This window comes from Lichenostomus cassidix, unplaced genomic scaffold (genome assembly GCF_008360975.1).
Source record: "Lichenostomus cassidix isolate B80296 unplaced genomic scaffold, HeHo_3.0 HiC_scaffold_36, whole genome shotgun sequence".
Taxonomy (NCBI): domain Eukaryota; kingdom Metazoa; phylum Chordata; class Aves; order Passeriformes; family Meliphagidae; genus Lichenostomus; species Lichenostomus cassidix.
In genome coordinates, this window is record NW_028147270.1 from 441,287 (window position 1) to 457,762 (window position 16,476).

Consider the following 16,476-nt stretch of genomic DNA (forward strand, 5'->3'; position numbering starts at 1 on the left):
AGGCACTGCAGCATTTCCCAGGTACAGCCGTGGCTCTGCAGGGCTTTGCTGGGACAGCTTCCCCCAGCTGATGTGCAGGTCTGGATGAGGGGAAAGGATTTGGGTATCTGGTGATGTCTTCCTTCATCACTAGAGGCAACCTCATGTAGTAATGATGAGGTGCATTGCTTGCCTTATCCATTTCTGATTTTTTTTTAATTTTTGCATTATAGTAAATGACATTATTACCTCAGCTGGTTTCTGCATCTGTGTCTCCCACCCACCATCAAATAAAACACACAGCCAGTTGAGCACAACACCTGAGAGTCTTCCCACCTTTTCTTTTGAAATCGGAGAAAATCGCTGATGTGCACAAAGAGAAACAACCCTTCTCACACCTCCCTCCTGGGGTTCCCTGCAGCATGACCCAGGCAGGGGCTGCTGCTCCTGTCTGAAATCTCCCCTGCTGCCTCTCTGCCAGCCCATCTCTGGGAGAACACTGCCGATGGCCACCTCCTCAAACAAAATTGCCACTTTCCAACTTCCTCTTCTGCAGGCAGGTGAGAAAAGTATCCACTCCCAGCTCCTTGCTCCTAGAGGAAAACAAATGTTTTCAGCAGCAACAACCCTGAAATATCAACCTCCTTCCTTAACCTGGATACTGGGAGCTCACACCAAGATGCCTTTTGTGCAAGGATATCCACAGAAGACCCTGAGGATGGAGCAGTTTGAAACACAACTCCTTCCAAGTTTAAACCTTCCTTGATCAAATGAATGCACACAAACTGACCCCAAATGGAAAGCAAGGCAGAAAGAGAAACTCCTCTCTCACAACAGCAAACTCTGGGCTTCCTTCTGTTCCAGCTGGAGAGGGAAGGCCATTGGGATACTCCTGAGTTTGGGAAGGAATCCTGGGAAATGGCCAGATTTGGGAGGGCAGCACAGGGAAGTTCACCAAAGAGAAGGAAAAGATTCTCTGGAAGCAAAACATTATGGCAATATTTGGGAAGGAAAAAAAAATTCAGTGTTTGAAAAAGTTCCCAGATGGAAATTTCTGCCCTCACAGAACAATCCCTCAGTCTCCTTGGTCTCTCAGGAAGCTCATGAATGAACCTGCAAGGCTTGGATATACATCCCTGGTGTCTATCTGCCAGAGCAAAACAGCTGCACAACAAGACTTCAAGTGAGCACAGGACAAACCTTCCCCCTCCACCTCCCAACACCAACCCAGAGGAGTCTCTTTCCATCGCAAGATGTGCTCTGTGAGCAGTCTGCATTGGCTAGACTTGGCTGCAGGAGGGGTTTTCACTGTTACTCTCCCCAGATGGGGGAAGACAGGAAGACAAGAAATGATTCCTGAGGAAAGCAAAAGGCACAGCCTCTTGTGGAGACACCAGCGTGAGCTGACTCCAACTGGAAGCCATTCATCCCTTGGCTAAAGCAACATCCATCCTAGGGGCAGCAGTTCAGCTTTGATGAGCATGCTGACAAAACTGCTGCCCCTTGCTGACAGGCAGGGATGAGGAGAAAGAACATGCCAGCTGGCTGGGAAAGAGGCAAAAGGAACGTCTTCAAGTGTCTCCTCTTCATCCTTTCGGCAGGCAAGACAGAGCAATGTCCTTTCCTTCTGTCACCCCAGGTGACCCGGGGATGGGATGCAGCGCGGGGAGAGAGGTCGCCACTGCTGCCAGCAGCCTCGCAAGGGGCTTTGCCCGCCCCGCCGAGCCCGGCCAGCGCCCCGGGAGCGAAACGGCCGCGCTGTGCCCGCGCTGTGCCCGCGCTGTGCCTCTCTGGCTCGTGTCGCTCGTCGCTCGTCCCCGCCAAGTCCTGCCCGCGCCGCGGCCGTTGCGCTGAGGCGTTGTTGCCCCAGTCGGTGAGCGGCGCCGCCATGCAGCAGCCCCCTCTGCCCTCGGGGCTCAGCGCCCGCACCTTCCCCGCCAAGCTGTGGCACCTGGTGAACAGCCCCCGCGTCCGCTCCGTGCGCTGGGACAGCCTGGCCCGGGGGCTGCTCGTCGAGCGCTCGCTCTTCGAGCGGGAGCTGCTCAGCCCGGCCGGCGCCCGCGGGCTGGGCGGCGAGGGGGCGGCGGCGGCCCCGGGCACCTTCAAAGCCACGCACTTCAGCAGCTTCGTGCGACAGCTCCACCTGTACGGCTTCCACAAGGTGGCGAGCGAGGGCGGCAGCTGGCTCCACTTCAGGAATCCAATCTTTCGCCGCGACCGCCCCGACCTCCTGCTCCGCATCGAGCGCCGGAGCAAGGCCAGCCGAGGAGGTGCGCCAAGGAGGTGCAGCAAGGAGGTGCGCAGCCGCCAGCGCAGCCGCTTGCAGCAGCTCCGCGGGGCCGGTAAGCCGGGCTGGCAGCGAGGGTGGCGCGGGCTTTGGCCGTGGGCACTGCCCGTGCTGGGGCTGCTCAGCGCAGCTGCCCGGCTGGCCCAGGGGCTGTCTGTGCTTGGGCAAGGCAGCTGTGCCGTGCCGTGCCGTGCCGTGCCGTGCCGTGCCGTGCCGTGCCGTGCCGTGCCGTGCCGTGCCGTGCCGTGCCGTGCCCCGCCCCGCCCCGCCCCGCCCCGCCCCCCGGGCTGCCGGGGGCTGCGGGACAGTCCCGCCGGGGCTGCGCTCACAGCAGCCTGGCCCGCTCGGCCTGCAGCTGGCCCAGCCCCGCGCCGTGGCTGCCGCTGCTCCTTGCCCGGCCACGAGCACGCTTGGGGAGCTCTCCGTGAGTGCGTGTGAGTGCCGAGGGCTCGATGGTGGCCAGGCCCAGCTGCAGGGAGCCTCCTGTCCCTTTGGAGCAGAGGGGGAGAGACCTGGCAGTTGGGATTCTGGCAGTTGCCTCTGGCCAAGGAACTGCCAGGGGAAAGTTTTCCCAGGTGGTTAAATGAATAGGCAAGAGCTAAACAGACAAGGAATTGGTTGTTGCAAAGCCACAGAACATGTGGGGATTTTTTAATTCCTCACCCTGCTTGGGAGGATCTGCGCTTTTCTCTTTGCTTATAGAAGTACAGTTGCTGCCAAGTGAAATGCAGGCAAGGAGCAATAGTGACCCAATCTTCCCTTTGCTTCCTTTCTTCTTCCCTCATTGCTACTCAGCTCCCTCATGCCAGGACCTCAGAGCTGCCTCACCTGAGGATGCAGAGCTGTCTCCAGGCCCTTCCAGGCAACGACGTGCAGGTGATCAAGAGTCTGAGGATTCCCCAGTGCCTGCCAAGAAATTGGTTCCCACCTCTGGAGTTCTGGGGGATTCGTCTGAGGAATCCATCAGACGCAAATTCCATCTCAAGCGTCTCACCATTCCACTGGTCCGTATGGACCTAAAACACCACCCTGAGCTCATGGTTCGCCTGGTTCGCATTGACCATCCGAGCGTTTCCAGGGCCCTTCCAGAGAGCAGCAGCTGCAGATCATCAGAGCAGCACCTGCCAGCCTACAGCCCATCAGGTAGGGAAAGAACTTCTACCCTTGCCTTTCCAACAGCTCCTGCCAACAGACCGTTTGAAGTATTTTTTGGCAGTGCTCTGTCATGGGTAGATGTCAAGTGAGAATTGGGTAGAAAAGTGTCAAGTTGACTAGGAAAAGGAACCTTGAATGCAAAAGAATTCTCGGTCTGCTTTTCCTGTCCTTTCTTCCAATTTGGTGCATCTCCTGGGCATTTTCCACGCAGCCTTTCTGCTGAGGTGCAATTAAAAGGCAAAAAATCGTGGCTGAAAGGTGGTCAGTGTTAGGTGAGCTCCCCTCTGTCTTTGAATGAAGCCAAATTGGGACGGTGATAGAATATCACAGATTTTTAAGTCTGTGTGTTGTGCCCATCAGGCCATGCCATTTCAAGGAGCTCTGTGTGTTTGCAGAACAGTTGCACCTGCAGAATATGGCCTGAGCCACATGGTTGCTTTTTAGCATAAATATCACAGGTGAATTTCAGTGTTTGCCTGAAGATTTGGTCTTGTCCAGGGTGAATCCCCTCTGTGGATGAGATGTGAATCTCATGTGTTGGGATGAGAAACTCAAGCAGCCAACTCCAAAAGCTAATGCGCATGTAGGAAAGGTTGTGATTATGAAGTTTTTGTGTCCCTTTGGAGCACAGGGGAAAAGACCTGGTTGTTGGGCTTCTTGACTGTCCCTGCCAAGGAACTGCCAGGGGACAGTTTTGCCAGATGGTTAAACGAATAGGTGAGACCTAAATAGACAAACAGGGAGTTGGTTGTTGCAAAGCCCCAGAACATGTGGAGATTTTTTTCTTCCTCACTCTGCTTGGGAGGATCTGAGTTTTGCTCTTTGCTGAGAAAAGTACAGTTGTTGCCCAGGGAAATGTAGGGAAGGAGCAATAGTGACCCAATCTTCTGTTTCTCCCTTTCTTCTTCTCTCATTGCTTCTTAGCTCCCTCATGCCAAGACCTCAGTGCTGCCTCACCTGAGGATGCAAAGCTGCCTCCAGGCCCTTCCAGCACAAGGGCAGGTGATCAAGACTCTGAGGCTTCCCCAGAGCCTCCCAAGAAAGTGTTTGCCACCTCTGGAGTTTTTGGGGAATCGTTGGTGGAACCAGACACACGCGAATTTAAATGCCAGCATGAACTCATCATTCCAACAATCCACATTGACCATCTGAGCTCTTCCAGGGCTCTTCCAGAGAGCAGCAGCTGCACATCTTCAGAGCAGCACCTGCCAGCCTACAGCCCATCAGGTAGGGAAAGAACTTCTACCCTTGCCTTTCCAACAGCTCCTGCCAACAGACCGTTTGAAGTATTTTTCTGCTGTGCTCTGTCATGGGTAGATGTAAAGTGAGAATCAGACAGAAATTGTCAAGTTGACCAGGAAGGGGGACCTAGAGAACAAAAACAATCTCTGCCTGGTTTTCCTGTCCTTCCTCCAGATTTGGAGGATTTTCTGGGGGTTTTCCAAACAATCTCTCTGCAGGGGAGAAAGACTGAGGTGAAAAACATTTGCCCACAACTGCTCAGTGTCTGGTGAGCTCCCCTGTTTTCTTGAAAGAAGCCAAAGTCAGATGCTGATAGAATATTGCAGAGTTTCAAGATTGTCTCTCCTGCAAAGACTTTTATTGCTTTTCAATGAGCTCTGTGTGTCCCCAGAACAGTTGCAGCTGCAGAATACAGTCTCACCCATAAGGTTGTTTTTCTGCAATACAATCCCAGTTTAATTTTAGTCTGCGTGTCTGCAGACCTGGGCTCTTCCAAGGGGGATCCTTTTTATGTGTTTGGTTGTGATGCAAAACTCCAAAGCAGCCAATCCACAAGTGAATGGGGAGATGGAAAAGGCTGTGATTACAAACTCTTAGTGTGTGTGTGTGTGTGGATCAGTTTTACAGTCCATACTTTACCAGACATACCCATCAATGAGAATAAATACTTTTTAAGAGAAAGAAATCAATCCTCCAATCCCCTGGGAAGTTGGAATACATTTCTTACACTGAGTTTGCTGTGTGCTTCCTGTGGTGTTTGATCCAAGGCAGCAGTAGAGCTCTGTGTGCCAAGCTCTGTTCTGGAGCCTGACCCAAGTGTTTGGATTCTTGCAGCCACAGTGGGCAGTTCAGCCCCTGATGCTCCGACTGGCAGTGCTGGTTGTGCAGCATGGACAGCCTCCAGCTGGCCATGGAATGAGCCTGGGGAAGAGGAATTGCCACCACTGACTCTGGACCTGGTGCTTGAGACGCTGGAGGAGATGATTTCCTGCTCCCCACCTGAAAGGTCTCCCTTTGCTCAGGTAACTGCATTGGAAAGGGATGAAAAGGGCTGGACTGAGAGCTTTTGAAAGTTGTTGCATGGCTGAGAAGGAAAGGCTTCTTGAATTGAGCTGTGAATGGACAGGGAAGGATTTGCTTGGTAAAGCAAGATTTGCAAAGGAAGAGGGAAGGAAAAGGGGGCTCATCCTTAGTGAGGATGAGAGGTGTTGGCCAAGTTTGGGTGCTCCTTTCTCCTTTTCCTGGGAAGAATCCCTAGTGCAGGGGCATCATTCCTGGTGATGCTTTGTAGGTTCTAACAAGCTTAGCTTGATGTGAAACAGGAGAAGAGTGTTTGGAGAATTGCCCCTGAAGGCAAAGTGTCCCACCCAGGGAGGGGCATGTGAGAGGAGCCTCTGTTAGAGCACCAGCTGTGGGCTCTGCCTCCTTTTGGCTGGAAGGCCAAGGCAGAGCAAGGGCTGGGCTGCAGCTGCTGCTGCTGTGTGAGCCCTGCTGTGTGTGTAGGCACTGCCAGAGCCGTGTGAGGGGATGTGCTGCAGCTGCAGCTTTCTGGTCCTCTCTGTAGCCTCCAGTCGAGTTTCTATGTGGGAAATCCTCAGCTGGGCAAACTGGCCAGTCTTGCTCTCCATGTTCCAGAGCTTTGTCATGTTCCTCTTGGATGTCTCTGTGGGAAGAGATGTGTGTTCCCATCCAGTCCTGGCAAAGCTGCAGCCTGGATGAGGCTGTTGTGCTCAGGGCTGTGGAGGGAGGAGCACATCCCTGTGCCAGGAGCTGGCAGGACTCCTTCCTTAGTGCCCACGTCATGTGTTCAGTGTTGCCCCACGTTCAACCTTGTCAGCTTTGGCAGCTTCTGGACTGGGTTTGAGAAGTCAATCTTCTCCACCGCCTTTGGGGGCCAGACCTCCTTGTTAGGAGCAAGAGATGAAAGTGAGTGAGCCCTGGAGCCTTTAGGGAGCAGATGTGTTGGTTCTGAGGCCCTGTGAGTTGTGAATTGGAGGGAAGGACAATGTTGGTGCTGCACATGAAATGGTTAAGGACTCCTTGAAGCCCAGGGGCTTCTGCTGTGTTGAAGTGCAATTCAATCAGGGACCATTAGTCCTTGTGTTTGACAGATTCCCTCTTTCACATAGGAATCTACTTTCTCTTAACTCTTGCCTCTTTCCAGTCTTGCCTTAAGTGTTCAGTGTCTGTATTGGCACAGGCATTTTTGCATATTATTACACAGCTTTGCCAAAGGATTCCTCTATTTCATATAATATGCAGACCCATTGCCTCCTCTAGATTTACTGTTGAGGAGAGGCAGATTCAAGGCAGGGAATGGGATTTTTTGGAATTGTCCATGTTGTATTGACAAGTGTGATGACATTTTGTCTTCTGTAAACTCACCCAAGCCAGTTCTCAGAAACATTTTCTTCCTCAAGAGAAGGAAATATGGCGGGTTCTGAACTGCTGTGTCCCTGCAGAAAACAGTGAGTGATCTTTGGGTTTTCCTTCTTTCTGGATTTCTTTTAAGGGGAGCACTGGTGTCGCCCCTGAGTCTTCAGGAGAGGAGCCTGAGAACATGGCTGCAGCAGAGAGAGCTTTGCCTGGCACCGTGAGCCATGGGAACAGTTCCCTGGAGCCCGAGGAGCTTGGTAAGGAGAGAGCCCACATTGGTTGAGAGAGGTCTGAGATGGCTGCTGTGAGCCTGCCTGTGGCAGGAAGGGAGATCAGAGGAGTTGAGTTCTTGTCTGCAGGCTTGGTGCTTCCTGGTGCCTTGAGTTCCAGCAGGGCACTGGCACAGCCTCCCCGGTGGAGCCCTGCCCTCCACGCTTCTCTGGCGGCACTGACCCTGAGTCCTGTGGTGTGGCAAGAGAGCAGTGAATAAAGCTGACCTTCTGGCACTTGTGTCACCAAGCTGGGTGTCCCAGTTTCCAGCTGAAGTGCATGGATAGGTTTGCTGCAGGGTGGCAGTGCTCTGGAGGCAGCGCTGAGTGACTCTTGAAGTAACTGTGTAAAATGCCACAAAAAGCCAGAGTAGAAGGCTGAGCTTTGTGTCTGAAAGCATTAAATCAGTGTAGTACAGGTCTGGTGACAGCTGTAGTGAGACACATTAAAAATACAAGTGGAAGAACCTCTGTGGCCAAACAAATCACAGAACACAAATGCAGTAGCTAGAAACAAAATTTAATTTCCTCAGATTAGCGAGAACTAATAGGAGAGAGAGCACTTTGGATCTGCATTCTCAGGCAAAGCTGGTGCAGCCTGCAGGCCTCGTAGGGAGCTCTTTCCCTGCCAGCTCTTCATCCCAGAGCTGCTGGTCGAGTTGGAAGAGCTGTTGCTCACTGCAGAGAGCACTTTTTAGATGCCAGGGACCAGTGCTAGTTTGTAACTCAGCTCACATCACCCTTCAGCTTCAGCCATTTCAGTGAGGACTGAGGTGTCTCTGTGAGCACAGAGAAAGACCAAGGCTGGGTTCTTTGTGTGAGCTGGGACTGTGTGTGTTTCAAGCTCTCCTGGGTGCCATTTTCACTGCGGGTGCTGCAACTTTATTGGGATACTCCAAAACTTGCGAAGTTTTGAAAACTTGGAAGGATCCCTCTTGTGTAAAGAGGAGGCCTCAAATTCCCATGTGAGAGTCTGCCTTTCGGGCAATCTTTTACAATCTTTGACAGAAGTACAATTCCTTCCAAAGGGAAATATTCATGAAGGCCAGATATTGACTCAGTGTTCTCTTTGTTTCCTAGACATCCATCTGATCTACCTCGCCAGGAGGGCTGCCCTGCGTGGGACACGGAGACCAAGGGAGAGCCTGTGAAGATCAGACAGGTGGGATCCCTCTGTATATATTATGTTTCTAGATTTTTACAGTTACATTTTTGTATCTATGTAGATTTATTTCTAGATTTATAAAGTTGTGTTTATATGTGCTTATAGTTAAAAATCTGTATAGTTTGATTTAGATCCATTTACATAAATATAATTATAGCTGTGATTGAATTTATATATCTGTAGTTAGATTTATAGGTTTTCATAGATACATTTATATGTAATTAGAGTAAGTTTTATATGCATATAGTTAAATTAAGGAATGTATATAGTTGGAGTTTTATTAATATTTAGGTACATGAATTGATATTTTTGTAAGCATAGGCTTCATTTTAACCTCTTTCCCTGCTCTGCTTCCTATTTCATCTTTTGCTTTTCCCCCCGTGTCCCCTCTGTCCCCTCTTCCCGTGCTGGGTCCGAGCTGGCGGCCGGCCCGGGCGGAGCAGCAGTTCCAGGTGTCCCCAGGTGTCCCTAGAGCAGTGAGAGCAGCTGGTGTCCCCTGAGGAGCTGCTGAAGGACGGTGAGACTGAGGGGCTGAGGGGGCTGAGGAGAGGTGACACTGAAGGGACAGTGAGCTTGAGGTGCTGGTGGGGCTGAGGGGACTGTGGGGCTGAGGGGTGTGGGGGAGGAAAGGGGAATGGTGGAGCTGTGGGTTCAGGGTGAGCTGCAGGGGATGGTGGGGGCTGAGGGGACAGGGAAGTGGCACAGGCTGAGGGGGGTGGCAGGTCTAAGGGGACTCGATGTGTCAGAATGGACTGTGGGGGTCTGAAGGAACTGGGGGGGCTGTGGGTTTGCTGAGGGGATGGCAGGGCTGAGGGGATGGAGGGAGCCAGCAGGGAGCACAGAGGGGTCCAGGACTGTGGCTCTGCCAGGCCTTGGAACCAATTCCTGTGTGTACAATTTTGCCACAGCTTCCCTAAATGCCTCAAGAACATCGGAGAGTGACAAGAACCATCAGGGAGAAGCTGAAGGGCACCAGCAAGAGCAGTGAACAGGGAGCTGCTGCTGCTGCCCCCCGAGAGCCTGGGTGAGGCCACAGGGCCGGTGAGGCAGGCTGGGGCTGAGGCTCAGCCTGCTTTTTCTTTCTCACCCTGCTGGGGAGGCTCTGAGATTTTCTCTTCCCTCACACAAGTGCAGCTGCTGCCCAGGGAAATGTCCCGATATTGACTCAGTGTTCCCTTTGCTTCCCAGATGTTCATCTGCTATCCCTGTCTAGGAGGGCTGCGCTGCATGGGAGGAAGAGACAGAGGGAGAACGTGTGGAGATTGGGCATCTGAAATCCCTTAAGGATATATTTGTAGATTTATATAATTATATATAGATATTTAGATAGGTAGATTGATGTTTATATAGGTATATTTCTATTTATTTATGTCTGATTTTAATATTATGTCTGTACTATATTTTAATAATGTAATATAATATAACATAATATAATATAATACAATATAATATAATACAATATAATATAATTTATATCTATGATGTAATAAATTAGTTTTGTTAAACTAAAATTGATATTTGAATATTATTTGATTGTGTGGTTTTCGAAATCTGTTATAAATTTAAATGTTTAACTTATTTTGATATTTGTGTATTTATGCATCAATTGTAACAATCTTCAATAAATTAGATTTTTTATCTGAAATAAGCACTAAGTTGTGTTTTTCAAAGCAATGAGCAGATGTAAACTCGATGATGCTGGAGGGTTTTGGCAGTGAGTGAAGGGGACTGGGGGAAATTCTCCAGCCATGCCCAGCAGCTCCCCAGTCTCAGTCAGGCTGGGCAGTGAAACCGCAGATTTGGGATGGCAGCAGAGCCACACGCTGGGGAATAACTCGCTGCAAAGGCCTGCTGAGCAAACGGGACTCCACTGAGCAGAGAGCTCCAAGCAGGAGCCACCCGGGGAGGAGAAATCATTCACAATGAAACAGAGAGAGGAAATGTGGCAAAACAGATGTGAGGATACTCTGGGAGTCTGATAAAATGCTCTAAATCAGTGCTGTCTAGGTACATCTTCAGCAAAAATAATTGGTTAAAAATGAAACATCTTCCATGAAAGATGAATGACACTTTTCCCCTTCACTCACCCTCCTTTGGAAGTGCAACATGTCTTTATTCCTGAGAAGTTTTGCCCTTCAGCACCTCCCTCTCAGTAAATAAAAAGCTTAAGTACTACCACTTGTCACCATGAATGAAAACAGCCCTGCCCTGGTGACAGCGTTTGCAAAGTCTTCCCTCCTCCTGTCCCCACATCTCACAAACAGAACCATCCCCTTCCTGCCCAAACTGAGCTGAGGTGAGTGAGGGCTTCAGGAGCTCAGGAGGCTGCAATACCATCACATGTAGGAAGGTTTTGCAAAGCTTTTTAAGAAGCATCAATAAACTGTGGATTTGCCAGTCTTCCCCTGGAAAATTGTTCTACTCATGAATGATCTTGGAGGACACTATGCCTCCAGCTCACACAGGTTCCACTTTCAAGTTTGGTTTTTTCCTTGGCTTGATTAGAAGAAAATGAAATTTGTAATGTTTAGAGTGAAATTTCAGCTTTGGTGTAGCTGGATTTGCACCATTATTTGCTTTGCAGAGTAGAGTAAAAGCTTTACATTCCCAGCAGGAGATAACTGGCAGCCCACACCGAGAGCTGAAGGAGGCCAGGTGGGCTTGCTGCATGCTGGTCCAGGGGAAAGTTGGAACCAAATCCCCTTTTCTTGCAGATTGAGCCTCAGTGTCCTGCTGTCTCCAGGGCAGTCTGGGGTAAGACATGCTAACCCAGCCAGGAGCTGTGGATATGTGAGTTCTGGCAGCGACCTGCTTCTCCAGAGTGAGGGACAAGGCCAGCCCCAAATTGTCGCCTTGGGGACTCTCTCAGGGGACAAGTTTCTGATGGAACCTCATGCAACCAAGGGGTCATTGTGGCACAGTGGAGCCTCATGGAACCCAGGAGTGCATTGTGACACTTTGGAACCTCATGGAATGAAGGGGACACTGTGACACTGTGGGGCCACATTGGAACTCAGGAGACCATTGGTGACAGAACAGGAGCTCATGGAACCTGTGGGGCATTGTGACACTGCAGGGCCTCGTGGAAGCAAGGAGACCATTGTGACACTGAAGAACTTCACAGAACCCAATATCCATTGGGACACAGCAGGGCATCATTGGAACCAAGGAAACATTGCTGACAGTATGGAAGCTCATGGAATCAAGGGGACATTGTGATAAAGCAATGGAAACAATTGTCCATTGTGACCCTGAGGATCCAAGGAGACCATGGTGACACTACAGAACCTCATGGAACCATTATTCCATGGTCACACTGCAGGGCCTCCTGGAACCAAGGAGACCATGGTGACACTGGGGAACCAAGGAATCCATTGTTGACAGGATGGAAACTCATGGAACCAATGGACCATTGCGACACTGCAGAACCATCACAACTGCTGGACCTTGTCACCTGGCCCTGCACAGCTCCCTTGGGAGGCATGGCAGAACAGCACCCTGGGAGCCTCGGGAATTGCCTCCCTGGGATCAATGGCACACACTGCACGGGTCTGGAATTCCAGTTTGCAGCAAGGAAAAGATGTTTCTGCCCTTGAAGGCAAAGCTCTTAAGAAGAGGCAAAAAGCCAAGTGGAGCAAGATCTTGCAATGACAATTCACTGCCAGCTTTAATCACTACATCCATGGTTGTTTTAGCTCATGGATTGGGAACAAAAATCATGGCAGGGTCTTTGGCTTGGATTTGCCCTGGCTCCAGCCCAGATCAGAGACTTGGGGAATATCAGGTGAGGTCTCACCTGCAGGTTGGCTCTCTGCTGGGTCAATCAGGGGCTGCTGGCACAAGGCAGCAAAACAAAGAGAAATCGTTCCACCAGCAGTGAATTTTGGCAACAACTGTGAAACAGAGACCTGAAACAGCAATAGCAACAGGTGAAAGGTGTGCTAGAAACAGGGCAATTTCTTCTCAAAATTCAGTGATTTAGTCTGTGGCATTGCTAGAAGTGTGTCACCTACACTGTTTCCCTGAATTCAACACATCTTGACTACTAATGGATGCCTTTTTTGGAATGGACAACAGACCTTCATGTGCGCAAGACACAAAAGCAGATCAGAGGAAACAAAGTTAAGAGCTTAAAAAACCAAGAACAATCACTGACAAAACTGCATAAGATTTTTTAACACAATAGTTTTTCTTTTATTTAATCTTTGGTCAGTATGTATGTTGCTTCTGACTACTTCTTTATGTCTTTTAAACCACAGATATTTATCATAATTTCTTTTTAGAATTGATGATGCCTTTTGAATGCCATGTACAACAGATTGATGCAATAGAAAGTTGTTTCCTATCTCAAATGGACAGAAAAACTTGTTTCTTCATCCCAAAGAGACTAAACCCCTTGTGTTTGGCATCACACCTCATATAACTTTGGTCCCAGTATCTCCACAGGGGATTTTGGCCCTGGGTCAGCCAAGTGGTGATGGTGACACCCTTAGGACGGCCATTTGGGCAGGTGTCCGAAGGCATTGGGAACTGCACGGACCTTCTATAGCAGCAATGCCTGTGTTTATTCTCTCTGTCTTTATCCCCTCTTTCTTCTGTCTGTCTTTACTCTCTCAGCCTTTATCCTCCCTGTCTTTTCTCTCCGTCTATTCCCTCTCTCTATTCCCTCTCTCTATTCCCTCTGTCTTCACTCGTTCTGTCTTTATTCTCTCTGTCTTTACTCTCTCTATCTTTACTCTCGCTGTCTGTTTTCTCTCTCCATTCCCTCTCTCTCTATTTTCTCTCTCCCCTCACAGCCGAGCAGGGCTGGCGGGAGCCGCGCTCCCCTCAGCGCCCCTGAGCAATGGCGGCAGCAATGGCGGCGCCGCTCCCTCAGCGCCGCCCCGGCCCCGGCGGGCGGGGAGCCCTCGGCAGCGCCTTGGGGGCAGCAGAACCGAGCCCCGGCCCCGGGCTGTGTCCCCGTGGCGCCGCAGAGCCCAGGGCACACACGGGCAGGGCACTCGGCGCCATCGCCCCCAGCCCCGCAGCCCCTTTGGAACCCGGCCCGGGGCTCGCCCTGCCTCCTCCAAGGCCCTGCTGGGCTCCAGCTGTTGCTCAGGGCTCTGTGGGGATCTTGTGCTCGGCCCGAGCGAGCTTTGTTTGCAGCCCGGGCTGCTGAGGGTCAGCCGTGAAATGTCCCTGCAGGGCACTTTTAATGGGATCAGCCCGGTGCTTCCTTTGTGCTGTGCCTTGCGCTGCTGTTTTATTCTGCTTTTAGAGCCTGCCTGGGAAGATCAGCCCCCAGGAGAGCAGAGCCTGCTGAGAGATCCAACATTCTCACCCTAAGCAAGGGATGGAACAGCACACACTGCTGAAAAGACTCCAGCTGTTCTCAAGGCATACGGAAAGCTGAAACTGTCAATTTTGCTATTTGGTGCTGCATCCCTGTATAAAAGAATGCCCTGAAATGTCAGCTTTCCAGAAAATGTCCTGCATTGGTGTTTCCCTTGCTGGTGACAGTCTTTTCAACCCAGCCTTCTGGGGCCTGACCTCTCTGCTGCTGTAGTTCCATGGACAGAGGTTGTTGTCTTTTCCCCTTCCCATGGGCAGGCTGTGTTCAGCCATCTCCAGGACAGCAGGGCCACATCCCATGACACTGTGACCTGGCAAGACAAAAACCATCACTCCAAAAGTGCCTCCCTTTCTCCTTCTTCCCAGGCATTTGGCCCTGGTAGTGGGTTTTGCTGCTGGTTGCTGCAGGAGGGAGACCACTGTGACACTTTGGGGCACATGGAGCCCTTGTGACACTGTGGAGCCTCATGGAACCTGGGAGTCACTGTGACACTGCAGGGCCTTGTGGAACCAAGGAGACCATGGTGACACTGTGGCACCCTGTGGAACCAAATATCCATTGTGACAGTATGGGACCTCATGGAACCAACTGTCCTTTGTGACAGCGCAGATCCAAGGAGGCCATGGTCTTGCTCATTGTTTATGCAAAGCTTTTGTATTCCTCATGGAATCCAGGAGAGCCTTGTTACACAGCAGAGCTTCATGGAACCAAGGGTCCGTGGTGACACTTTGGAACTAAGGAGACCATTGCTGAGAGTACAGAACCTCATGGAACCAAAAGTCCATGTGACAGAGCAAGGCCTCGTGGAGCTCCTGGCAAGTGGCAGCGCTGCAGAGAGACAGCTCTGCCCAGGAGCAGCTCCTGTGCACAGCCCAGCAGGGCTGGGGCACTGCCAGGCCATCTCAGGGACACCAGCAGGGCACACCCAGAGCTCACAGGTGCTCAGCATTGGCAGGGGCTGTGCCATGGCCCAGAGGGGGCTGTGTCATAGCCATGGGCACCTCTGGGGCTGTGTCAGAGAGCCACAGAGCAGCTGTGATGTCAGAAAGGGGCTGTGTGACATCTCAGAGTAGGTTGTGTGAGGTCACAGGTTGGACTATGACATCACAGAATTGGTTGTGTGAGGTCATGGAGCAGCTATGGCATCACAGAGGGGACTGTGTGACACCACAGGGCAGGCTGTGATATCGCAGGGTTGCTGTATGACATCAGAGCAGGCTGTGCAGTAACAGAGTGAGCTGTGTAACATCATTGAGTGGCTGTATGGCATCACAGAGTTGGCTGTGTGACATTACTGACTGGCTTGTGACACCACAGAGCAGGCTGTGACATCCTAGAGCAGGGTGTGATCAGTGACATAATAGAGAGGGCTGTGGAATCACTGGTTGGTTGTGTGACATCATACAGCAGGCTGTGAGGTCACAGAGTAGACTGTGTGACATGACAGGGTGGCAATGTGACATCATCCAATGTGCTGTGACATCACAGGACAGCTTCATGAGACCATAGTGAAGGCTGTGTGAAATCACAGAGTTGCCTGTGACATCACAGAGTGGGCTATGACAACACACGGTGGCTGTGTGACATCACTGGGTAACTGTATGACATCACTGGAGAGGTCACTCTGCCCCAGCCCCGCCTCACAGTTCCCCCAGACAAGTCCAACGCTGCTCATGCACAGCAGGGTCCCCTGTCCCCCCAGGTCCCCCCTGCCCCACAGTGCCACAGCCTCCCCCAGAGGATGTTCCACGAGATTGACCCCCATAGCCTGACATGGGGACAGGGGCGACAGGGCCCTGGGGGGTGGGACAGGGGCACAGGGACCCCCAGTAGTGTCCCTGTGTCCCCCAGGGCAAGAGCCTGGCCCAGGGCTCCTTCACCCTCTTACGAACGAGGGCTTGAGAACACCTAAAAAATCCCCAGCAAAGGATGAGCAAAACCAGATTTAATATTCAGTGACAGCACAACAAAGTTCCTTGGCAAGAGTCACTCTGCTCCTGACTGCACAGTTCAGGCACACCAAGAGAAGAAAGCAACAACAAAACCAGGCAATCAAACCAGAAATGAACCGAGAACTGTCCCTGTGTGTGCCTGTGTCTGTAGGTGTGACAAAAGGATAGTGAGAGCAAGGATAAAAGGAATACAGCCTAAGAGCTTAACAGCCCTCAAACTTAACAGAACTTAACTTCTACATTAACCTTAACATATACCTTAAACTTAACAACTTAGCAAAAGAACAACCCCTAGCAGCATTTCACTTAGCTCATACCTTATGACTGAACCTCACTTACAGGCCTAAATCACCCACATATCCAAGGCACTTCAACACCTCCCAGAGCAGCATTTCTCCCCCATTTCCAGAGCACAGGCACACGTGTGTGCACACAGACAGACAGAGGCAGTGCCAGGGAGCTGTCAGAAATTGCCCTGGAGGGCAGGGAAATGCTCACTGCGGATGCTTTTGCATCTCCCCAGCAGGCGAAGGGTTGAGCCTGGAGGAGTGGGGGGATCGGCCCTGGGTCCCTCGTTGTTCGGGGATGCCCCGAGTGCAGCAAACGGGAGAGTTCCCGGCTCGGAGAGGCCCCACTCAGAGGGAGCTCACTGCTCCAGGAGAGCTCCAAGGGGCTCCTTTTGGAGCCCTGTTGATAGGGCCCCAAGAGATGGGCTTTAG

The 16,476-nt window shown here is 51.4% G+C and overlaps 1 protein-coding gene and 1 long non-coding RNA gene across 2 annotated transcripts; both read left to right on the forward strand.

Annotated features, from left to right (window-relative positions):
- Nucleotides 1-1,498: 1,498 nt before the first annotated feature.
- On the forward strand, nt 1,499-4,427 carry LOC146423694 (uncharacterized). Its single transcript, XM_085044426.1, has 4 exons — nt 1,499-2,321; nt 3,062-3,409; nt 4,346-4,386; nt 4,419-4,427. The coding sequence occupies exons 1-4, from the start codon at nt 1,499-1,501 to the stop codon at nt 4,425-4,427; spliced, it is 1,221 nt and encodes a 406-aa protein (XP_084900552.1).
- A 2,746-nt stretch (nt 4,428-7,173) lies between these two features.
- On the forward strand, nt 7,174-10,008 carry LOC146423695 (uncharacterized). The gene is made up of 4 exons (XR_014847342.1): nt 7,174-7,296; nt 8,389-8,990; nt 9,382-9,497; nt 9,662-10,008. It is a non-coding gene; the product is annotated as an uncharacterized LOC146423695 (long non-coding RNA).
- Nucleotides 10,009-16,476: the final 6,468 nt, after the last annotated feature.